This window comes from Populus alba, chromosome 12 (genome assembly GCF_005239225.2).
Source record: "Populus alba chromosome 12, ASM523922v2, whole genome shotgun sequence".
Lineage (NCBI taxonomy): Eukaryota > Viridiplantae > Streptophyta > Magnoliopsida > Malpighiales > Salicaceae > Populus > Populus alba.
In genome coordinates, this window is record NC_133295.1 from 4,787,673 (window position 1) to 4,813,333 (window position 25,661).

The window sequence follows — 25,661 nt, forward strand, 5'->3', positions numbered from 1 at the left end:
CTAATCCTAATTTGGTATAAATTCTGAAGAGGTGGTCCCTCAAGTTTTCTGTCGGATCGAAAAAAGTTACAAATACTCCTTCAAATATCGAATATTCAATTATCTTAATTAATATTAATTTAATTAATAATCTTAAAACTATAATTTTGTAGATCCTAGACGACTTAGTTTCTTAATTCCACTCTCGTTTGTTTTATGCATATTTGTGAAATTGTAATTGGTGAAGATTTTTTGTTTGGTTTGGTTTTTATATAAAAAAAAAATTAAATTGATTTTTTTTTATATAAAAAACTGAAATCAGTTCAAATTTTGGTTTCGGTTTGGTTTGTTTTGTTTTTAGAATAAAACCGGTTTAAATTGGCTTGACTTGATTTTTTCGGTTTGGTTCAGTTTTTTCTGAATTGACTTGGTTTTTTTCGGTTTAGATCAGTTTTTTTCCGGCTTGGCTTGATTTGTTTTTTGGATTTTTTTGGTCTTTTCAGTTTTAAGATTATAAAACTGAAACTAAACCGAATCAATTGGTTTTTTTTTTTCACAATTCGGTTTTTTTATTTATTGTTTTTCTGGTTTTCATGGTTTTTTGGTTTTTTTATCACCTCTAATTTATATGGCTTATTTTTTTTTTTTTATGAATCATGGTTAAATTGTGTTTTTAATTTTTTTTATTAAATATTTTTTATATATTTTAAAATTATTTTGATGTAATGATATCAAAAATAAATTTAATAAATAAATAAATATTATTTTAATATATTATTAACTAAAAATTACTGTGAAAAATAATTTTTGCAGAAATCATAAAAGTTATTATTAACTATAAAATTATTGACTTTTCAAATTTAAATCTTAAGGTGAATATTCAAAGAATTCACAATTACGTATAAGATGATTCAAGAACATATTTTATAAGCACATAAAAGATTTTTTTATATCTGATAAAGACACGCAGATATAAATAAACCGACAAAAAAAATGGTTGTGGTAGGTGAGATCTAAAATAGTTATAGTAGTGGTATAATACTATAATAAAGAAAGATTAAAATAGTATAGTAGTGGTATAATACTATAATAAAGAAATACTAAAATAGTATAGTAGCGGTATAATACGATAATAAAGAAAAGAAAAGTTAGACATGCAGTCAACTCGGAAAAGGAAGGGGGCAAGGAGGAGGCAGCCACCTCATGACCGTTTATCTCTATAAAACCCCACACATACCTAGGTATCACCAGAACCAAAACAGAGTAAGTCCTGAGCGAGAGAGAGAGTTTGATTGCAGAGCAAATAGGTGGTGATGCAGCAGAAAGGCAGGGCTTGTAACCGTAGATCCAGGAGCTTTTCAAGATCTCGCATTGCCGTTGAGGGTTGTTAGTTAGCGTTTTCATCACCATCATCTCCTTTCAAAATCTTTTTCTTTTTGAGAGAGAGCCCCCTTCCTTTTCTTCATTATCTCTCTGCCTTGTTCAACAAAGTTCCTTTCAACAATGGCTGCTCATGGTAAAATGCCCTTCTTCTTTTTCTAATGTTTTTTCAAGAATCACTTCTTTTTTATTTTATCCGATTTCTTTGTTAGTCTTTCTGTCTTTGGAACTCGTTTTTTAGGATATTGTAGGTCTATATGTGTGTGCATTGTGTTGAGATTGGACTTATATTGGTTTTTGTTTGTGGGTTTGATAGTGGAAGAACGCGAGATTCAAAAGAAATATTGGATGGATAACATTTCTGATTTGAGTGTGAATGCGATGATGCTCGACTCCAAAGCATCTGAACTTGACAAGGAAGAAAGACCTGAGATACTTTCTCTGCTTCCACCCTATGAAGGAAAAACAGTTTTGGAACTTGGAGCTGGTATTGGCCGCTTCACTGGGGAATTGGCACAGAAGGCCAGCCAAGTTGTGGCTCTGGACTTCATTGAGAGTGCCATAAAAAAGGTGACAGTGGTCCTCCATATTCACAAAGAGCTTTTTGTTTGTGCTTGCTGAACTGGGCGTCTAATGTTTTTTGCAATATTTCTGTCTGAGTTTTATCTGATTTTTTTCCCCATCTGTCGAATCTTCTGTTTGCAGAATGAAAACATTAATGGACACTATAAGAATGTCAAGTTTATGTGCGCTGATGCGACATCCCCAGATCTGAATTTTTCAGAGGGATCGGTGGATTTGATATTCTCAAATTGGCTTCTCATGTATCTTTCCGACAAGGAGGTGAACAGACTTGATCCTTATTCCTGCTTGTCTTGCTTAGTTGTTGTATTGCTTACAGATTTGTTATTAATTCATCTTAAGGCTTCTTGGAATCAGTGGTCAGTGCTTTGATGATCTTATTGGTGTCTGTCACATACATTTGATGAAAGCTTGGTATGATTATGACTGTTGTTGCATCAATCTTTAAGTGAAATGCCCACAAATATCATGTGATTTTTCCCTGGCCTTTTATTTTCTCGATGCCTTCAACTGTTTGTTTTAAAACAATTATGAGAAATGCTTCCAAATCTTCTTTTACCAGACCTTGCTCTTCTGGGACCATAAATATGTAACACTCCTCCACCCTTGTATATTATGGAGATAATAGAATGCAGATATCTTCTTATTGACCTTTTGCAACGAAAATGGTGCTCCTAATGCAGATAATCATTACATATCAACAGTAAGATCTGACCTTTTTAGTTTTAAAAGTGGTGATATAAATGTTTCCTTCCCTTTCCTTTCCATTTTTTTTTAATGTTGGTTGGTCGTAAGGTTCATTGGGTCTTGGACTACAAAATAGGGCAGCCTTCTCATTTTCTTTAAATCCTAACCACCCATTCATGATTGGATGGAACCCAAAACCTGCAGGTAGAAGAAGTATCTAGTTAGATTTCCAAGATGTTTTCAAAGTTGTACTGGTCCATTGCTTCAATTTCTACTTACTAAGTATCAGAGTGTCCCTGCAGCGCTACTTTTTTTTTGGCAAATGATCTACTGGGTTGGTTCTGTTGGCACACAATTTTCATTGTTCTAATGCTGCATTTCTATGTCATAGCTTTTGTATGCCTAACCTAATCCATGCTTGCTAAGTATCTGGTGTATTCTTTGTGCTTGAAAGTTAGTGATCTCTAGTACTTTCTGCACTCTGATGGTGTCTTTATCTGTTGTATATTCTTAACATGGATTGCAGGTGGAGAATCTGGTTGAAAATGGCTAAAGCGGAGATTCCAAGCGAAAATACAACCCAACCCACTACCGTGAACCCAGATTCTACACAAAGGTTTGCTTCTTGTTCAAATTATTCCTTGAAAGGGCTCTTTTATTATCTGAATGTGTGATAAACTAGAAAATTATATTTATATCTGTTATAATGTGGTTTGGTGGCTGGATATCATTTTATTTTCAGTGTTAAATAATCACTCTAAAATGGAATTTTAGTGCCATGTCAGCATATAGCATAAATCTTTCTAGCATGTGAAAATTGGATTTGATTGATGATTGGACCCAAACTTGGGCTGTGTTAAATGATTTGATTTAAGTCATTCTGGTTGGACACATGGGTTTGATAACACCAGTCAGATTGGAATGTTTCTTGAACCAATACGATTCTTAGTTTCAGGAGGAAAATGAATGATGGATGATTCATCACGCCTGCTGTTCCAAAATTATATGTGATTCATGAATCATAATGCAGGGTTACTGCCACATGCAAGATCATTTTACAGTTAACATCTAGGTTTTAAGCAATAACTATCCAGATCTTCATCAAGTTTTGAAAGACTAATTATGAATACTTGGATAAAACATTATACATCTATGCATCATTCCATTTTCTTGGGATTGATTAATGCACACAAAAATGAATTGGTAGAACTATATAATATGTGATGGTAATTTATTTTTTAAAGTACCTGATACCTATTTATATTGTATTGCAGGTGTTTAAAGAATGCCATACATTTGATGGGTCTGGAAATTCTTTTGAGCTTTCTCTAATTAGCTGCAAATGCATTTCAGCTTATGTGAAAAACAAAAAGAACCAGAATCAGGCAATAAAACTGGATCCTTTTGGTTTTGTTTCCTTTGAGGCATAATTAAATGGGTTAATTGACAAGATGTTGTGCTTTGTCAGTGCAGATTTGTTGGATATGGCAGAAAGTCAGTTCACATGATGATAAGGGGTTCCAGCGATTCTTGGATAATGTCCAATATAAATCTAATGGCATATTACGTTATGAGCGCGTCTTTGGTCAAGGTTTTGTGAGCACAGGAGGAATGGGTATGCTGCCTTTCTATTCTTTTCTTTTTTTTCTCTTCCTGCCGGGGGGGGCTATAAGTTGCCCTTTTCCACTAATGCATTCATGCCCATAATGCACAAGGAAACTAAGTTTGAATTTGCAACCTGAAAGCCAAGAAGTTGAATAGACAACATGCTTCTATTATTTGCACTTTATTTATCCCTTCATTTATTGAGAAGACCAATGTAAATATCTTAAGTTTCTGGGAACTCTCTTAATTGTCTATTACACGAATATTTTTATTTTTCAAAGACTTCAATGCTGGAATTCTTCCTTGCACATGTTCTTTATCAACATTAAAAGATTTATCAGATTAGTGCAATGATCTCTTATTCCTATTTCTGCATTACCATTTCTAAATGAATCTTTGTATCTGAGCAGAGACAACCAAAGAATTTGTGGAAAAGCTGGATCTTAAGCCTGGCCAGAAAGTCCTAGATGTTGGCTGTGGGATTGGGGGAGGTGACTTTTACATGGCTGAGAACTTTGAAGCGGAGGTTGTAGGCATTGACCTCTCCATAAATATGATTTCATTTGCCCTTGAACGTGCCATTGGACTCAAATGCTCTGTTGAGTTTGAAGTTGCTGATTGCACTACGAAGACATATCCTGACAATACTTTTGATGTTATCTACAGCCGGGACACCATTTTGCACATTCAAGTAAGTTCTCAGATGTTTCTGCCAATTGGGTTTTGATATATTGAGATTGGAGAGTTGTGTCTTTCTTTGGAAGCGCATAGGTTTCGTTCTGTTTTGTTGGTATCGGTCAGTTTGTGGTGCTGCTTTGAGTGCTGTTTCCTGGAAATAATTTTTCCACTCCGTTATCTTTGTTCTTGAAAAATAGAAGCTCTTTGACCTGCAAAAAGCTGATTTATGTTGAAGCTTTTTATATTACCTGTGATATGAGAAATCCATTACAATTTTCACATGGTGCTTAACTAAGCTGTGTTGTCAGAAGCTGTCTATTTGGCTGTACAATCCCATCCTTATTTATTTTTACTTAATGGACTACCATGTTTCAGGACAAACCTGCATTATTTAGATCTTTCTTCAAGTGGCTGAAGCCTGGAGGTAAAGTACTCATCAGTGATTACTGCAAGTGTGCTGGAACTCCATCACCAGAATTTGCAGAGTACATTAAACAGAGAGGATATGATCTTCATGATGTGAAAGCATATGGCCAGGTCTGTTTGCATCTAAAATTGTTTTTCATTGCATGACATTGTGGTTTTTGGTTCCAAATCCTAAAAATGTCTATCTTGTTATTGATGATCTGCAGATGCTTAGGGATGCTGGTTTTGATGAGGTCATTGCAGAAGACCGAACTGATCAGGTGCTGCACAAATCAACCATAATCTTGTATCCTTTTTTATTTTTGCTGTGCTCTTTTGGCCTTTTAAATTTAACATAATTTATTATTTCTGCCTCAGTTCAACCAAGTTCTGCTAAGGGAATTAAATGCTATAGAAAAGGAGAAGGATGAATTTATCCTTGACTTCTCTGAAGTGAGTTTACTTCATTCTTTAGTCAGGAAGTCTTGGTTGATTTTTCTTTAATTTTATACATCTCATTTTATGCATCCTCTTGATCATTATCGATTCCAGGAAGACTATAATGATATAGTTGGTGGATGGAAGGCAAAGCTGATCAGGAGTTCATCTGGCGAGCAGCGATGGGGCCTGTTCATCGCCAAGAAAAAATAATTCTTGGCTCCCATAGCACGTTGCACTATCCATATTAAATAAGTGTCGAGGACACTAGTTGATCTTTTCTTCGCAGTTGAATGATCCCAGCCGATGGCTAATGTGTGAACTAGTTTATTTTACCTTTTTTTGTGTTGTCGTCATAATAATAATAGAACTTTCCCATCTTTTGTCACAGGAGTTTTAACTTGCAAGATGTTCAATAAGATTGGTTACCGTCTTTCCTGAGTCTATGAAGTTTATTTATACGAATGGTATCTTTTAGTTGCGGGATATGTTCCTATGTGTATTATTCATCCATTTCAAGCTTACCGGCAATGTAATTCAATTCGAGACAGTTTGGTCCACTTGGGCGAGGAAAATGAACATGCTTTAACCAGGATCATGGGGACGGCATGGATGCATCACACGTTACTGCCAAGAAATATCTGCAACTAAATTCATGTAATCAACCTTCAATAAGGAGCTAATTGTTTGCATGTATAATATGGAAAAGTTCTTGAACTTGTCAGTTATGTGATCTGACAACAACTGGAGAAGTTGAGAGACTGCCCTGTGGTTTTTTCTTGGCCAGAAGCAGGAGATCACCTTTCTGTTCTTTCTATCCAGCCTTCACAGATTTCTAAGGAGTTTAGGTAAACGAGGATTTAAGTATCTGGCCTGATGTGGGCTGGTGAACCTAGTAGGTCATCTATCAGTTTCTATACTGCTAAGGAAAACTGAAATAGATTGATATAGTTAGATGAAACACTCGACTTGAAATTGTTTGGTATCCATTCCACAAAATAAGAGGAGTTTTTGTTCTGCGCATTGATCATTTGCTCATCGACTTTTTTGGTGCTCATTTTGCCTCTAAACATAGCTGATGCTATGAGGTAATGCCCATGTCGAGAATCAGCTGTACACATCATGTTCTTGGCATCCCCATATTTGTTGGGTCAGCTTAGGGACAGTGATAGAAAGGTATTGCTGTGATCCTCTAGATGTTAGAGGAGCAAACCCCACCATGAAGAAGTGAAGCCTCGGGAACGGGATTAAGTTCACAGCTAGTTTTCTCAGGTCTGAGTTAAGCTGACTTGGAAAGCGCAAGCAACAAGTAACACCACTCATTGTTCCTGAAATCAGATGATTCAAGTCTCCAAATGTAAAAAAAAAAAAAAAAAAAAAAAAAAACTATTCATCAAAGGAAGTTTCAAAGAGAAATCATTGGGGTGTAAAATGGTCAAAAACCAAACCCAAGATTACAAGTCTTATTTGGTTGCATGAATTTCAAACCACTCTGTTGCTTGACCAGAGCAATATTGTAATCTACTCACAGCTTGGGGTAGTGAGCTTGAGAGTCATTAAGCAAATATCATAGAGTGCCTCATTATCAAGAACCATACATTCGTCAACATTCTCCACCAGTTGATGAACATAGAGGGTAGCATTGTATGGCTCCACAACCGTGTCTGACACTTTGGGAGATGGGAACATAGAGAATGTGAGCATCATTCTATCTGGATACTCTTCTCTGATTTTTTAGACAAGCAAAGTTCCCATTCCAGACCCAATGCCTCCTCTTAAGGAATGACATACTTGAAATCCTGTGTTGATAAGGAAAACGGTTAATATACTGAAAGAAAATCCTATGAATTTTTCAGGGAAAACGTTGTCTAATCTATCAGGATTATGAGCAATTTAGTATCCTAATAATCTTCGACAAACAGCAATATAGGATTATTAAACTACAAATTTGCTTCTGAATTTTTATGTCAAGCAACCTTACCTTGTAAACTGTCACAATTCTCAGCCTCTTTCCTGACAACATCAAGGACTGAATCAATCACATCAGCACCCTCAGTGTAATGGCCTTTAGCCCAATTGTTTCCTACCCCAGATTGCCCAAAAACAAAGTTATCAGGCCAGAAAATCTGTCCATATGGACCGGTCCTGATACTGTCTATAGTGCCAGGCTCCAGGTCCATAAGCACACCCCATGGCATATACCGGCTACTGCTAGCCTCATTGTAATATACATTCACTTTCTCTAGCTGTAACTCTGAATTTCCGACGTATTGGTCGGTGGGATCAATGCCATGCTCATCACAGACCACCTCTTAGAATTTTGATCCAATTTGGTTCCTGTATTGCCCTCATTGAATGTGAAGAATTTCACATATACTGGCCTAAGAGGATGTTTGCAGTCCAAGGGCAAAATGGGCACAAGATGTAGATATTATAACATAAAACTATCTCTCTCCAGGGGGGCTTGAAATGAAAAAGGGGCCATGGTAGGTATTTGTACTTGGACAACAAAACGATCCTCCTCGTGGATCTTTGAAAATTACATAATTGTCCCTGGCTTGTAATGTTGAGATGAAGGGCGGGGATTGAGTTTTTGGTACGTGATCGAATGGTTGAGGATTGTTCATCTGTCTAAAGATGACTTTCGTGTTGTCCACTAATATGGGGATCTATTGTGTGAATCACTGCTACTTGTTGGTGCAGCCTACAACGTTGCCACCTCATCTACGCAGTTCATCTTGTAGATAATGGCTTCGGTAACACTTATTGATCGTGTTTTATAATAATACCTTGAGGATCAATGATCTAATAAAAAAAAAATAACACTTCAATTGTTTTATAGAATTTAAAACTGACATGACTAAGGAAAATCCAAATGTAAATAGAAGAAGTAGTTAGAATTTGAAATAAATTAGAAAAATAATTAAAACGAAAAAAATATGCTTTGCGTTTAATTTGAAAGTCTTTAAACCATGACTAGTTATACCGAGATATCCTTCCTATATAATTAGGTCTGATCTAATAGTTGGATATTAAGTTGTGATTGTTTTGTTAAAACTATACGTTGGATGAACAACATATTAATTATCTTATTATAAATATATTCAGAGTAAAATACTATGTTACACATGACATTATTCAATATATTAAAAGAGCTCAGTGTTCTTATTATTATTTACCTTGACATAAAGTTTTCTGGATTAGCTCTATCATGCCCTGGACACTAAGACCAAACCAACGTGTCTAGCTGCAGATCTAGATATCTAGGTTTTATTAACTAATTATAACTAAAAATGATAAGTGTTTAACCTAGTTTCTTCAAAATTGTTTTTGCCCAGCATAATTTGAGGCCAACTTTATGGGGCTTGATGAGCACCTACGTTTAGGGCTGAGCATTTTCGGTTTGGTCCGGTTTTGGACCAAAATAAACAACCAAACCATTTTATTTTTTTTTAGTTTTTGAACCGAACCGAAAACCGGTTCAAACCGATTAATTTCGGTTCGGTTTTCCCCCCTTTCAAACCGGTTCAAATTGAACTGCAATGCCAAGATGCCATCCTATAAGAATCAACAACGTTGTTCTCGTTGTTACAACTTCTTGCAAAGGAAAAAATAATTGCAAAAAAACAGTATCAATTCGTAGCAATCTTCTGGACACTCTTTAGCTTCTAGACCCGAAATAATCCTTCTCTAGCAATCGAGGTGGGATCTGTTAAAAGCCATGACCCATGAAGGAGAATCAAGTAAATTAATGGAAGAATCATCAGTCATTCATCTTGACATAGCAAGTTTGAGAGATGAGAGATGAGAGACAAAAAGCATGGAAGATTGGAAGAGAAAAAGACAAATTTTACTCAAATATTAAAAGGAAATATTAAAGCTTTATGCCTTTACCTGTAATCTTTACCTTTCCTTCACGTTGAGAGATGAGAGAAAAAGAAAGCATTCAGGCTGTGAATGAAGGGACCCTTCAATGTGAAAGCATTTAAAGACTTAAGGAGGGGAGATGGCGGCTGTGTGCAAGGGAAAGAAATGATAAAGGTCTGCTAGGGTTGTTGGCAAATGGGAGGGAGGGGTGGCCCGCACTTGGTTTATTGCTTTTTTTTTTTTTTTTTCATTTTTAAACCGAACTGGTTCGGTTCGGGTTGGCCGGTTCTAGCACACCAAAACCAGAAATCGGACCGGACATTTTCCTAAATATTTTAACCGGTTCAATTGGTTTTTTGTACCGGTTCGGTTTTTTCGGTTAATTTTTTTCAGTTTCTCGGTTAAATCGGTTTTTCGATTTTTTTGCTCACCACTACCTACGTTTTTCATTCATTAAACATCAAACCATAGCATTTAAGAACAAGGTTAGCGAAAGCCAAGCATAAAACAGTTGTGCGTATTGCTAAGGAAGGGGACGAATTCACAAGCATAAAACATATTTTCTTTAAAATTTTCACCTTATACCAAACACAATCTTAAAAACTTCCAAAATAATCTCTACCATGGTTATAAAATCTAGACTAGTATGGCGGTTTAGTTTAAAATTTAGATTACTCTAGCTTTCATTAAAAAAAAAAAAAATTCAACATGTCAAGGTAACCATGATCCAATGATAAGAACTTAGAATCAAATGGTTTACTCTCTATGTGATTTCAGGATCGAGCCCTGTTGTTTCTAATATTGATGGTCATTCGAGGTTTACTTGGTCGTTAATTTTATGACTTGTAGAGATTAATCGAGATACATGCAAGTTAGCCTGAACACCCCATTAAAAAAAAAAATACTAGTTAACGTTTTTGCATTTAAGTTTTTTTAAACAATATCATTTTGATTTTCCCTCATTTCATTATTCGGCCTTATCTATAGGGCTACACTTTATTCAATATGAGAGTCCATATTAGCCACGGCTAGAGTCCAAGTTGCTCGTGTTGGGCTTCTAATATTTTAAAAATATTCAACGTAAGCCCACCTCATTCCTCATTCTTCAAGACCATACCATCAATCCACTAGATTTCGTCTCAAAGCCAACTTCCTTTTAATTACAATCCGTTTGGAACCTCGAGATTTGGCTAGAATTGATTTCATTTATTTGTTTTTAGTGTATGTTCTTTATTGTGATGGAAGAGTTTTCCAAAAGTAATTTTTAATAATTTTTTAAAATATTTTTTCCATCAATATATTAAAATCATAAAAAATATAATAAAAAACAAGAATTTGATATTGATTTTTAAAAACATTTAAATGCACTTGAAAACGAATTTAAAAATACTATTAAAATCTCAAACAACATTGCTAAATCTTATGTTTAAAGCTAACTCTTCATTGAAGAATTAATTTCAAAATTTTAAAAAATCCAAAATTTCAAAATCACACCCACACAGGTTCGATGATTTGCTTAGAATTCCAAACAATGAACTATGTCTCCATAATGTTACATATATAAAATTGTATGTCCTGATCAAAATATCTCCCCCACCATACAAAGTTCCTAAGGTGATCTAATAGAAAGGGATGCAAGTATGAATTTCAATTTTAAATTAATTTAATATTAAAAAATTAAATTAAAAAAAATTCAAGTAAACAAATGATTTGAGTCAATACGAGTTAATTTGTCAAACTTGAGTAAAGAAACAGAGATAAATCTATATAAAACAAATTAAAAAAATTATAAATTTTAATTTTAAATAAACTAAATATTAAATGATGAAATTGAAAAAAATAATATTCATTTAAAAAACAAAAAAAATCTAAGTTAACTTGACTAAACAACAAAACTTCACGATCCAAGTTATGAAAGTGATTAACCCTAAAGAAAGCAAAAAAAAATAATTATGAAATTCAATTATCAATAAACTCAATATTGAATGATCGAGTTGAAAAAAAAATATTTAAAAAAATAAAAAAATAACCCGAGTCAACACGCTTTAACTCGTAAAACTCGCAACTTGGGCTATAAAATTGAAAAGCTTTATAAAAAATAAATTAAAATAAATCATAGAACCAATACCCTATAAATCTATTGTTAGAGAATGAAATATATATAAGAGTTCTATTTTTTTTTTTTTTAATTTTGAGGATAAAAAAGGGCTTTTAACTATCCATTGCTACGTACAAAAGTCATTTCCTTTTAGTATATTTTAATAAAAGGCGGGTAGAAGAGAAAAATAAAAGAAATGCTAAATAAAAAAGGGAAGATAAGTGACCACACAAAGTTTCGGGCAGAGGAAGGAGTTGCAGCTTATCCCTGAATATCTGTCAGCCAGTAAGAAAATTAGTTCGAAGTTTTTTTCTTTTTTTGCAAATCTTATTATTACCTGTGATTTATACGACGGTAATATGATAATATTACAAAATTGTGTTTATCTTGTTATTTTGTGAATGTTAAGATTAAATTCAACCATTTCATGCAAATAAATTAAATTAGAAATCAAATAAATTAAACTTTAATTTTTACATAACATAGAATTGCTGGTTAATAATATATATAAATGTTGAAGAATACAGTTGAAATTATATTTTTTTAAAATTTATTTATTTATTTTTTTATATTTTTAAATTATTTTGATAGGTAGAATTTAAAAATAATTAAAATTTTATTATTGTAATAAATTTTTAATTAAAAAATATTTTAAACTGTAACCTTTATCAAAATTCTAAATATACTTAAAGTCACATAAGAATTAAAAAAAAAAAAAAAAGAATGGACCACACCGTCGTACAACATACGCGCCACCCCACGCTCACACGCCTTTCTTAGGTTTTATGCTTGAGACAGATAAAGCATGTACCATAGCATGGCCCATTAGCATGTACCTAGCTACTAGCTAGCCTATTGCCTAGAATTTGAAATTCCATTTGCAAGGATTAAAAATTAATAATTTGGGATTTAAAATAATCTTGTGACGGAATTAAAACAGAATATTCTACCAATAATTCCAGTACTAAGATTCTTGGAAAATCAGAATTAAATTTTATATTTCAGCCGCAAATTCTTGTATTTGCATTTGTCAGTTTTGTTGATAGAAAGGCATATTAAAAAAACACATTTAAACTTAAGAATCATGGTTGATTATTTTTTTTATTAAAAATTTAATTGAGAATTTTAGGGGACCACAAATATGTTTTGAGAAAATTATATAAGTAATTTACAATAAAAAATAAATAATAGAGATATTTATTTTCTTTAAATTTATCATGAGTAATTTTTTCTTTCATGAAAAAAATTATATGTCAGGTTCATTAATAATTATCAGTTAAAACAATCACTAATATTACCATAACAAGCTATAAGCTTATTATGCAAATTATGGAACAACCAAAAACAAGTTTTTTAAATATCATCTTATTAATTTTATTTGTAAAAAAATATTATAAAAAAAAAACTAAAAAAAAGAGAAAAAATACAGGAAAAGATCTTTAAAAATTAGCTTAGGTTTTACTTGGCTTAGAAAAACTAGTAAAAAAGAAAAACACCCAAGTGCATCTAGGTTTGAAAAGTCGAGCTCGCACGTATGACAATTGTTTTTTTTTTTTTATAAAAACCAGGTGGATGATATGTCATCCACTTGGATATACATCATGTCATTCATTGATAAATATTATTTAAAATATAATTATATCTAATTGCATAGTAAATTATAGATTACAACATTTCTTTGAACATATAAAATTATTCCTAAGTTATGAAAAGTCACATTCCTTATAATCCACATCAAACTTGTTTGTTTTCTCAAGCTTAAGTACATATAAAAATTATTTATAAAAACATTAATTGGTTTCACGTTATCAGTATTTATACTTACATAATTTTTTTTTATCTCGTATTCAAATTGTTTGTGTTTTATATCAATTCTACCTCTAATACTAAATGCAGAATGATCAATGCAATTCGGAAGGTGGGATAATTTTGGATAAATCAAGATGATCAAGTTGGTTTTAAAAATATACGGGCAAGGGAGGGAAAAACAAAAGACATTTACATGACAAAATGGTTTACTATATAGTACTTAATTAAGGCCAAACGGAGAGAATTCGCCATTGATTTTGGGTAATATTATATTTCTTACAAAAGTATCCTCGAAGAAGCTAAATATTTTCACTACTATAACTGGGGATCTCTTTGTAGTTCTTGCTAGTTTTGGCACCGTTCGAAATTAAGAGTCCTTACCCTCAAATCAAGAGCCAAGTAATGAGGAAGACACAAAAATGTAAAACAGTGGTTCTTGATTCGCGTGTCTGCTTACTAGTTTAAATTGCTCGAAGCCATGGAAATATTGCTGTGGCCTACGAGCTAGTAACTTGAAGGGAGTGCAAGCAGGAGGAAGCCACAGTTGAAATTCTCACTGCTCTATCTGAAGCTCTAATGGAAGTTTGACATGAAATTACAGACAGAGGTCAACCTTATCCTTGCGTTTAACTAGGGAAGAATGTCATGTGTAGCTTAGAATATACTTCTCTCTCTACTAGGGATGGATCTGCTTATAGCTATTGCTAGGTGCAGTGGGTTTAGGGTTCCAGACATTAGGTCTGTAGAATCATTTTTTATCAAATGTGGAGGTAACATTTACGTCCTCTCTTGATATATTATTTGGTTAATTAACCTTCATTTATTTCCTTCATGAATGCTTGCTAGGGTTTCGTGAACAAAAAATGGCTTTTTGACTCGCTTTTTAGAAACAAAGTTGTGGCAATAATTACGCAATAATGATGATATCCAAATTTCAATAAGGACAAAAGAGTTTCCAACCATCCACTTAAATATATAATGATAATTTCATTTATAATGAAAGAAAGAGAGGATACATAGATATGGCAGGAGGGAGAGGGATAATTCCAAAATGAGGGACAGTAGCTGTGGGAGCACGTAAAAGTATAACATCATTCTAGCTGTAAGAGCATCTCCCCAAGTGTCAAATTGATAGTATATATATTTTTTTTTAAAAAATAGTATAAATATAGTTTTTTTTAATGTATATTCTAGTGGTAAAAACTTATTTAAAAGAGTCAATTGTATTTTAATATATTTGATACATATTTATTTTAACAATTCGATATAATTAATTAACTTGACGAGTTTAAAAGTAATCTAAATTTTTTTAATTATTTTAATATTAAAAGATAAAATTAAAAAAAAAAAAAACTCAAGTCAATCCAAATGAATTAACTCATCAAACCCATCAAAATACAAGGTCATAAAATCAAAATAATTTCATAAAAAACACACAAAAAAAAAACATATATTGCAATGAATAGTGTTTTTGCAGTTTTGCAAGTAGGAATAACATTTTGTAATAGCAATGATAAAATAGTATTTTGCTTAGCACTTTAATTCCAACATATAAAATAAGCATTGAAGATATATATATATATATATATATAGCCAGTGTGGAGATGCTCTAACATGACCCGTACTCATATGTGAACGTTAGTGTTGAAATTTTTGAAAATATACATGTGAAGGGACAACTAGGAATGGATGGGACTGTAAGAAATGTGGTGAGTCGGCAAAAAATGTACAAAACAAGAGACAATTCACGATCTATATATGTCTCTATTGCAAATAATACAATGGGCATATACTATATGTACAAATAGAGGGAAAGAAAGAGAGAGATCATTGAGGGTTGTAGGGTTAGAAGAGATAACGCAGACAGAGGAAAGGGCGAAGGAGGCAGGAGGAGGAGAGGGGCAGTTCGGATTTAGAACAAATGTGAAAGGCACGAGACATGAGGAGAATAATAAATGAGAGGTAAAGAGAGGGTGACGAGGCTTATGATAACCCTCATGATCGTCACGTCGATTTCAGTCGCCAGTCCCAATAATCCTCCCAGAATTCCACGCTTCTTCTCTCAGCTTTTTTGGCTTTTCTCCTCCCCGCTCTTCTACTACGACACCATTGTATTTTACTTTCTCGCACTTGAAAACACAAAAGATAGTGTTTCTATTTCTCACTCTAGCTAAAATATAGCATGGTAAACTTCATGTCTTGCTCTCACTTTTGTTTTTGTTTCATAATAAACCAATACTTGTAACACCATCTCTTGATTTCCTTGCCTATATATCTCTTTGTACGTACATGTAGATGTGTAATTAATGATCAATCCACATCTCTTCAAAGTACTGAAACTCAAATTCTGCTTCAATGTTTTTCTTAAGAGAAATTAATTACTTCTTTACTATTTCTTGATCAGCAGCTGATCACTCCCTACATTTTTAACTAGCTAGGGCAACACTACCCTTTACTATATATAAAGAACATCTATTCCCTATATTGTAAAGGTAGGAGCAACATTTCTTGGGTCACCTCTAGCTCTATACTATTCCCTTGCATGCTCCTTTCCTGTTCCTGCTAAACCAACACCATATTTTTCAGCCCCGTCATCTCAACACGCATTTCCTTTTGAGGAAAGGAGTGCGAGGGGATCTTTAAGAGAATCTACTTTACTCCTCTTCTTCTGGTTTCACTATCCAGTTCTATAGCTAAATCTTTCCATTCAGTTCTCTTTAACCCTACTCCTATTTGTCCTTCAAGGTTGTTTTGCGAAAATGTGGATGATGGGTTACAATGATAGTGGTGACTTCGACATGCCAGATTCTTTCAATGACAGGAAGCTTAAGACTCTAGTTCCGAGGCCACTACCCTCCACAAACAACACTTCGACTGCCTCTGGCCCTCCTTGCCCTGGCAGCCGTCTTCATAGTACCGATTTTCTTGCTCTAAACCAGTACCATCTGGGACTGGGTATGGATCTTTCTTTTCTTTTATATCTCTCTTTAATTAGGTGTGATCAGTTCCTGATTGAATGTTCGTTAAAATATTGAGAAATGCTTGTTTATTCATTTTTGCTTTTGTAGCAAGTATGGTTGATCAAAGCATAAGAGAGTTCAACACACAGCCAGTTGTCATGAGCTCAAGATGGAATCCAACACCAGAACAGTTAAGGACCCTCGAAGAGTTGTATCGAAGAGGGACTAGAACACCCTCAACCGACCAGATTCAAGACATAACTGCACAGCTTCGTAGATATGGAAGAATTGAAGGAAAGAATGTATTCTACTGGTTTCAAAACCACAAGGCGAGAGAAAGACAAAAGCGTCGACGTCAAATGGAATCTGATTCTCTTGATGATCATCAGCAACATGGACATGGTGTTGAAATGTTTGGAAGGAAAGAACCAGGTAAAAAGACTCCAATATAAACAAGACTTTCTAGAGTTATCCCAAATCTTGGGCTTGAAAAAGAGAGAAATGTTTGATACGTATGGCTTTTTGTGAATTCCTTTTTGTTGTTATTTAGAGAAGTTTGAGATCATCAATTTCTTGCTTTTTAGCATTCCAATTGTTGGTTTTAGAGAGAGATGTAAAGTTTTGTATTCTTTTTGTTTTTCCTTTTGTCTACAGGAGCAAGTATGACAGGTTACGACGGTGAACAGACCAAGAACTGGGCTCCCTCTACAAACTGCAGTACACTATCAGAGGTCTATTCTTTGTACTCTCTATATAACCTTCCTTTCTCTTTCTTCATAGAATAAGATTCTCTTTTTTCTTAATTTAAGTATATCTTTAATCTCAAACAAGGGACATAACACAAACAATCAAGAAGGTTTAATAATGTCGTTATGATTAGAAGTGCATTTTTTTTTAAATTTTCTTTTAGGTTTATAGAGTTTAAAAAGGTTGTGTAGAGAGATACGCAAAGGGAATTGAAGAAAACAACAAAAAAGCTCTGTTTGTTGGGAAATGAAAAGGGCTTAAAAGCTGCATTCTTTCCTTTCTGCCGGGGCTGCTGTTATAAGACTAGCTTGCGTTGTTGGTCTTGTGCTTATCAAGCATTTAAGGCATTGTTTTGGGCACCCATTTTTATTCCATTGAGTAAAGGGGCATCCTGATAGTGAATGTACAAAATGCCAACCCTAGTAGGAACTTGGCTTCTCACACACTTCATGATTTCTGAACTTTTTTTTTTTTTTTTTTAAAGTTGAGGTTTGAATTCCAGATATCCCAACCGCAACCCCTTGTTATTTGAATGCTATTACATCGCTAGTAGCATGGATTCATGTGCAAACAACACAAGAGTTAAAAGAATAATGTTCAAGCTTGTTGCACTATTCAAATTCTCTTTTGATAGTAAGAGAATTCTTTCTCTGGAACAAGAAAATAAGAGAATTCATGTTTTGAATGGTACTCTTCATTAAATCTCAGGAATCTGTTTCAATATCAAAGGCATCAAAAGCAGCAATGGCAGAGTACTATAGACCAGATGGATGGATCGAATTCGATGAAGGAGAAATATTGCAGCACAGAAGAAACCTCATAGAAAGGAATGCGACGTGGGAGATGATGCCTTTTTCTTGCCCGTCTCCCACCCACCTCTTGAACACTATATCTAGCGCTACTGCTGCAACTATAGCTACTACAACTGCGTCAACACAAGGAGCGGCGACAGTAAGAACAATGGACCCAACAAAGCTCATGAACGCTCATGACCTCAACATCTTTATAGCACCTTACATAGAAAATGGGCATCATGGAGCCCTTATTAACCACTTCAATAACAGCGCCATCAACGAGGGTGATGAATATTGCAGACATGGCAATGACGAATCTCAAACCCTTCAACTATTTCCTCTTCGTAGTGGCGGTAACGGAAACAATATTGAAAGAGATGGCAATGAGGTATCGGTTTCTGCTGCTGAATCCTTGAACGCTAACGACTTCGCTCCTTGCCAGTTTTTCGAGTTCCTTCCACTGAGGATCTAATGACCAGCCAAAGCAAGACTTTTTATTTCTGTTTTCACTTTATGAGTAGTTTTCTATGTATGTAACATGATGGTGGTAGGGGTTCTGGGGTTTGGATATTAATGTAATGTTGTTGGAAAATGGGAAGAACTGTTTCCTGTTCAGAGATCAAGATGCTGCGTTTCATGGCATTAGTGCAATGGTCCATGGAGGACGAAAAGGAAGGGGGTTGCCTTAAAATGCATTTGGACACTGTATTAACGTTGAATCCATGAAGAAACATCATGTTGACAGGATAGCTAAGGAGGCCTTGTTCGAGTAACTTAAAGCATGTTGTTCGATTTTCTCGTAAGATGAAAATGAAAAAAAGACAGCCAGTACAAACCAATACGTGATAAATTATTAATCTTTTAATGGAAATTGATAAAGAAACGAGTATCTGCAGTTGGGTATATTCCTGTAGCTAAATAGAACCTACGCACTCTCTTAAGCTGAAAATCAAAATAGAGAGAGAGAGAGAGAGAGTGGAGCTTCTTTCTTTCTTTCTTGCATGCTCCTTTGCCCTTGTACCTTGAAATTAGAGATGGGTAGCTGCCTTTTCTCCCTCTAGACCAAAAGTAGAGTCAAATGCAGGCGTAAGAGATTCTACAACCGAGTAAAAATGTGTACATATAGTGGGAATGTATGTGTAGTCTAAGAAGGCGTATCGTGAACAATTAATGTAAAATAGCCTTCATTTTTGCCTCACTATTAAATTTTCCATGCATTTTAAATTTTTCACAAACAATAAAACCAAATTTACTTTTTATAAAATCAAGCATCAACCCAATATTTAATATTATGATGATCTCATATAAAATAAATCAAAATAAATTATTAGGTGCAATATTTAATTAACATATTGTGAAGAATGAAATTAAAAAAACAAGAATTAAATGATAAGAATAAAAAACATTCATGCATCAAGTTAGAAAGGGAAAACACTATTAAAATCCACCCTTTTTATGAGGGCTAAACAATGTTTTTTCACACCTCTTTTAATTTAATATTGTCTCTAGTGTTTTCACCCAACAAAAATTGTTTGATATTTAAAACACAAAATTCATTCACTTTTGTAATTATAAAATTATTCTTTAATTATTAAACCTTTGAACTAGACATTAAAGGAAGATGGTCTTTTCATTGTGCAATTGTTTTTTGCAAATTATATAGGGTTAGATTGATAAAAATATTTTCACAAAAATTACTAATTTAATCCTAGATTAAAATAATATAATGCCTACTACTCGGGGGCTTTTATGTATTTTTAATTTTTTAAAATAGTATAATTACTTTGATATCCTTTTAAAACAAAACCAACATAACTCTCACACAAGAGCTTTGTTTTTCATTTCAGTTTTATTGTAAATTCTAAGACTACTTAGGGGCATTGTTGCAATTTACATTAATTAAATATAATTTAAAAACTTGTTGGCAAGTGAAAAGTCTGGGCAGCCTATGCACTACTCAAGCAATGAGTGTAAGGTCATTGGACCATCAAATGTTGACTTCTGACGCAACGTTTGAAAGGTCTTGGTGCCCTCGACATAATAAGACAGCGTGTGCCCTTAACACACATCGATTTTGGACTAACTTCTTCTTTTTTTTTATCTCTCCCTACCTTAAATTTCATACCAGCCCCTTTAAAAAAACAAAACCAACACCGACAATTTATTTCCCTTATATATATGATCCCTACCTTTTTTATTACTATTTTTTATTTTTAATAAGCTATAAATTATTATTTTTTTAATTTCACCATCTTTCATTGTTTTCTTTTAAATTTGCCCCATTTTGTTGATTGATATTTGTTTTTCTTGGGATCATACTTTAGAAAAAAAAAATAACAATTTCATCCTTCATGGGTTTAGTTTTCTATCAAATATGATTATTATTCTTTTTATTATTATCAGTTCCTTGCTAAGGTATGTGAGCTTTTTCTTTTTTCAATGACCATATAAAAATTTTTTTTTTCTTAAAAGTTTGATTTATTTTTAATTTTATCCTTATTTAACATTTTTAGATTTATTTTTTTTTAAGAATTTTTTTAGGTTTATTTTGTTTTTTTTTTTCTTCAATTTGGTTGTCTTTCCGATCTTGTACCAATGATCATGAGGTTTGCAGGTTAATGGTTAACTCAGATTTTTTTCGTTGTTATGGCGTTAGTCTCGGGTTCATGATCAGAATTATTAGTTTTAACATAATACAAGAAATTTAAAGATATATAAACTGATAAACAAAAAACAATTGTCAATGCTAATTAAATATTCAATTAAAAAGCTAATTTTTGGTATAATATCAAAATAAAAATAAGTGCAAAATAATTTAACTTTGAATTTTTCCTTTTCTTTTAACTTATACATTTTTTTTTTTTTTTTTTATCATTAATAAAATATACATGGTTTCTAAATAGATATAAAAGAAAATCAAAACACTCCTAATTGGTTCACCAGACACAAAAATTTTGTTTTTAAAAGCAATCAATTTTTTTCTCAACCTTAATCTATTTTTTTCAAGAAGATGAAGAGCCAGTAAAAAACAACTATATAAAACTCATTGACACCAAGGTAAATTTTTTTTATTGCTGGAATGTGGATAACCCCTCTCTCTCTCTCTCATTGACAGATTTTCAAAGGCCTACAGGATCTTACTACTGTTTCGAATTATTTTTAGTTAATTTTCCTTCTCTGTTGCTAGCCATAATTTCTAATTTGTTTGATGTTCTGTATCATTGGCTGTAGTACTTCAAGCCTAGAGAAGCAAGCTAGTGAGTTGTAAAACAAAAGATTAACCAGGCAAAAAACAAAATCAGCAGATCACGAAAACACCATAATTCACAAACCAGCAAAATCTTGTTTTGTTCTTTTCTTTGTTTCTTGGACAGAAGATGAGACAGGTGATTGGGTTGCTGTGTGGAATGAGGAATGTGGAAATGGCAGGGAGTGAATTGACTGAGCAAAGAGGGCCTCAAGGATACAGTCTGCCATGGAAATTGACAACACCTAAGAATACTTGACATATGGAGACGGGCAGCCTGTGGACCAGAAATTTCCTTCATATATTTAAAGCTATCATGTGATCTTTCCCTTCCCTTACGCCTTGTATTTTTGAGCTCTGTGTCATGTGAATGTGATCTCCTGTTCGATTATCATGAGGTCATGATGTCATGTCTCATTCTCTTCTGCCCAAAAGCAAACTTGATCTGGCTTCTCCTTCAATTTATTTACAGGACGTATGGATTTTCTAAGGACAAAGCTTCGGCGGACTTCAAACTTCAAAGTGAAGAATACTATATGCCTGCATTTGGGATTTATTTTATTAAAAAAAAATACAAATCAGCACCTAGCTAAGCTAATTATTAATTATCCCATCATTTTATGTTGTTGGCGCATAAATAAGCTACGGTAAAATAGTTTTTCCAAGGGGGAAAGGATAAGCTAAATCAGTAAGTGTTCTAAGAAGATCAATAATGCCATTTGATCAAGGGTAATGTATTCTTGGATGATGCTGCAATAAGATTGTTAGAAATATTCAGTTAGAATTGTTTTTTTTTTTTTTTTTTTAAAGTAGGTAGTTTTTGATGATGATAGATCAATATTTATTTTATAAGTTCACTTTGAAATCTATATTTATATACGAGATATGTTAGTGTATATTCTTTATAGCCTATTGATTAATTACATGTGACATTGATCTTGTTCAAGTAATACTTGTCAGATGACATATACACTGAACTAACCTATATGAGAATTTCATATGAAAAAATTATTTATATTTATAGAAAGGCTCACATGATGGTTATGTGAGTGATACTTAGACTAGAGATAATTAAGTTATCTTATACAGGAAATGTTATTTTTTGTTCATGCTACATGTTGTCTTAATTAATTAAGAGTAAAGAACGAGCAAATATTGGGTATAACATAAACTATATGAAGGTATTTAATAATCCATGCACATCATCTTAGGTGAATGAGGGAGAATGTTTTATTTGTTCTCAAAAAATTTTGATTGTAAATTCTTGTGCAAAGTGGAATAATATTTGAAAAGAGTTTTAAAATTTATTCAAATAATCGATAATTATGGTGGTGAGAATAAATATGATTTGACAAAATAGACACATTTCATGCTATAATATCTAAAACAAAATATTATTTATGAATGAATAATAATTACACTAAGAAACTGGTTACTAAAAGGTTAAGTCAAATCACTTATAATTTTTTAATATTTAAGAGATCATGACAAGCTACTTGAGATTGTACTTGATCTTCAAATATAATCAATAAATTATTTAATTGATAATAAATTAATTAATTTAATTTATTTAATCCTATTATAATAAATTAATCCTATTTATTTATTTTATGATATTTTCATGTTTTTTTTTATTAATATTTATTATGTTCATGATATTGAAAATAAAAGTAATAATTCGTGTCGACCTATCACACACATTGAGTAAAATAAGAACACATCCTAGTCAACTATCATTCTATTATTTTAATTAAATGATTAATTAGTTTTAATTGAAATTACTTGTGCTTTACTATTGTTATTATATATAAATAGATAAATCAAATGTGCGGTTATAATAAATTTTTATCATTTTTGAGTGACACTCATTATATTTATTTTGTGAAACAAAAATATTTCCCGATTTGTTAGAGTAATTACTATCACCTATCACCTGGACAAATAAAGAAACACAGAAAATACTAGGTTAGAGTAATATTATGTTCGAGCATTTGATTGTTAATATGATGGTTATTGAATGCTTATATATTATTAACTTCAGAGTTTGTATGATTAATCGAAGTGTGCATAAGCTAATCGGGACATCCACGTTGATGATAATAATAATAATAAAAAAAAACACACAGAAAATACTATCTCAACCAGCTAGTGAATATAAGAGAGGAGAAATAGCCGATGTTCACAGAACAACTTGTGGCAATCAGCAAGGATATGGACATGTTCCTTTCTTGAGAATCTGCTACAAATACTTCGAATAGTTAGCTACTTCGCTAAAACAATACATGAAATCAAACAATATAATTCTTTCAGGAAATATGATATAATTTTTTTTAGGGGTGTTTAAAAAAACCGACCAACCGATTAAACCGAGAAAAAATTAACCGAAAAAACCGAACCGATAGAAAAAACCGAATAAACCGATTAAAAATTTTAAAAAAACCACCCGGTTCGGTTCGGTTCCGGTTTTAAAAAGCTTAAACCGATTGAACCGGACCAAACCGAACCGGTTTAATTAAATCTAAAATAAAATATAAAAAAAAACATCCTAAACCTAAATAATAAATACCCTAACCCTACAAAACTTTGCCAGCCGCCGGCCCCCCTCCAAAACCTTTCCACCCCACTCACCCTCCCCTTTTCTTTTCCCAAACTTCCAGCAACCCCATCCCTCCCTCCCCACTCTCTCTCCCTCCCAAAACCTTTCGAGCTGCTCACCCTCCCCTTTCCCCCTTCCCTTTCCATCAACCTCATCCCTCCCTCCCCGCTCTCTCTCCCCCCTTCCTCTTTTCCAGTGGTGCGCTGATGGACTGACCTGTCTTTCAGGAGTTGCTGAAGGTTTAACAACACCTTATGTGTATGTATGAGCTTCTAGTCCAAGGCTCTTCTTTGAGATGAATCTACGATGAACCGTCCATACCTCTCCGAAAAGGTTGTTGTGAAGAGTAAATAGAATTTGGTCGATGTTTTCCTCGGAAATGAAGGATGAAAGGCTGGCCGTGTGAGTTTTTGTTAGACATCTGTACAACACTGTTCAAACTTATCTTTGAGGCTGTCTGTACAAGATAGGAGTTCAGTAACTATAAGAAATCACCACTGTGTCGTTGATTTTCTAATGGTAACAAACTCTATCCCCGTTTCATTTTCCCAGCATTCCTTCTTCTGAAGGGACTCGTGATTCTTGTGTGAGATTCTATATGCATCAGATGGTGCGTGATTCTCAATAACACTATATGGACCAGTTTTCTTTTATTTAATTAGTTTCGGTTTTTCTGGTTTCTAAGGCTAAAAAATCGACCCGAACCGAACAAAACCGGTTCGGTTTGAACCGGTTTTCGGTTCGATTCGGTTATATTAACAAGAAATTATATTTTTCCGGTTCGGTTGAATTTTATGTTAAAACCGGACCGTGAACACCCCTAATTTTTTTCAGTCGAAGTTGTGTAAAATTAAGGGTATCAGCCTAGTAATCAGATAAGTTATTTGGTTGCATTTTCATCCATTTGCTTTTCTAGTATCTCTTTTATGAACCTTTCATGATTTCATACAACGTCAAGCATTAATTTTATGAAATTAAATTATAATTGTTTATAAAAATAAATAAAAAAATATAAACTAAATTTGAGAGAAAAAAAAAACTAAATCACTTTGCTATTTTAAAAGGGTTACATCCAAAAACCAAGAAAAAAAAGGATAAAATAAAAAATAAAAAATGGGTAACCAAAGCATCATCATCATGTGCCATTTTATAAAAAAAAACCTCTCATTGTGATGATTTTAATAACACCAAGAAAAATCATTGTTAGATAATAGAGGAAGTCATATTTGCCTCCATAATATAGTAGCCTCCTTCACATGTTGCCGTGTGTATTACACGTTCCAGTCACTTTTCCGCCTCAGTCTCTAGCTTGGCATAAACAAAAAAAATTGAATATTTGTTTCAATTTCAAATTGGATTCCTAAAGATTCAATAGTTTCCAATAAATAAAATTGCATTTTATTTGTTTAAATTTAACATTGACTGGTATCTTGGAATTATTTTTTTTAGCACCACGGTAACTCAATATTAAGCCAAATAAAACAAATCATCAAGTCTAATTCCATATCAATAATATGTAAAAGGATCAAATTAAAAAAAATTAATAACAAAATAAGTTGAAAAGGGACTGAATATTTAGTCCTTGATTTGGATAAAAAAGTGCTAAATATTCGATTCAGTTTCAAATTCAATTTTAAAGCTTCTATTATTTTAAATAAATAAAATAAAATTTTATTTTATTACATCAAGTATCAAACACTCTCCAGATTATTTTTTCAGCTTTGCAAAAACTCAACATCAAGCTAAACTAACCGAAACAAATAATTAAGTTTAATCTCATTTTAGTTTT

The 25,661-nt window shown here is 32.9% G+C and overlaps 2 protein-coding genes and 1 pseudogene across 2 annotated transcripts; 2 read left to right on the top strand and 1 right to left on the bottom strand.

The window, feature by feature from the left end:
* The first annotated feature begins 1,158 nt into the window (after positions 1-1,158).
* On the top strand, positions 1,159-6,198 carry LOC118046260 (phosphoethanolamine N-methyltransferase 2). Its single transcript, XM_073403708.1, has 11 exons — positions 1,159-1,495; positions 1,676-1,929; positions 2,065-2,300; positions 3,184-3,244; positions 3,903-4,013; positions 4,102-4,243; positions 4,644-4,924; positions 5,287-5,448; positions 5,544-5,597; positions 5,695-5,769; positions 5,869-6,198. The coding sequence occupies exons 1-11, from the start codon at positions 1,483-1,485 to the stop codon at positions 5,965-5,967; spliced, it is 1,488 nt and encodes a 495-aa protein (XP_073259809.1). The 5' UTR covers positions 1,159-1,482; the 3' UTR covers positions 5,968-6,198.
* Positions 6,199-6,382: 184 nt separating this feature from the next.
* On the bottom strand, positions 6,383-8,381 carry LOC118046311 (tubulin beta-6 chain-like; annotated as a pseudogene).
* Positions 8,382-15,703: 7,322 nt separating this feature from the next.
* LOC118046267 (WUSCHEL-related homeobox 1) lies at positions 15,704-18,913 on the top strand. Its single transcript, XM_035055093.2, has 4 exons — positions 15,704-16,483; positions 16,597-16,920; positions 17,143-17,219; positions 17,944-18,913. Exons 1-4 carry the CDS (start codon positions 16,288-16,290, stop codon positions 18,499-18,501), a joined length of 1,155 nt encoding a protein of 384 aa, XP_034910984.1. The 5' UTR covers positions 15,704-16,287; the 3' UTR covers positions 18,502-18,913.
* Positions 18,914-25,661: the final 6,748 nt, after the last annotated feature.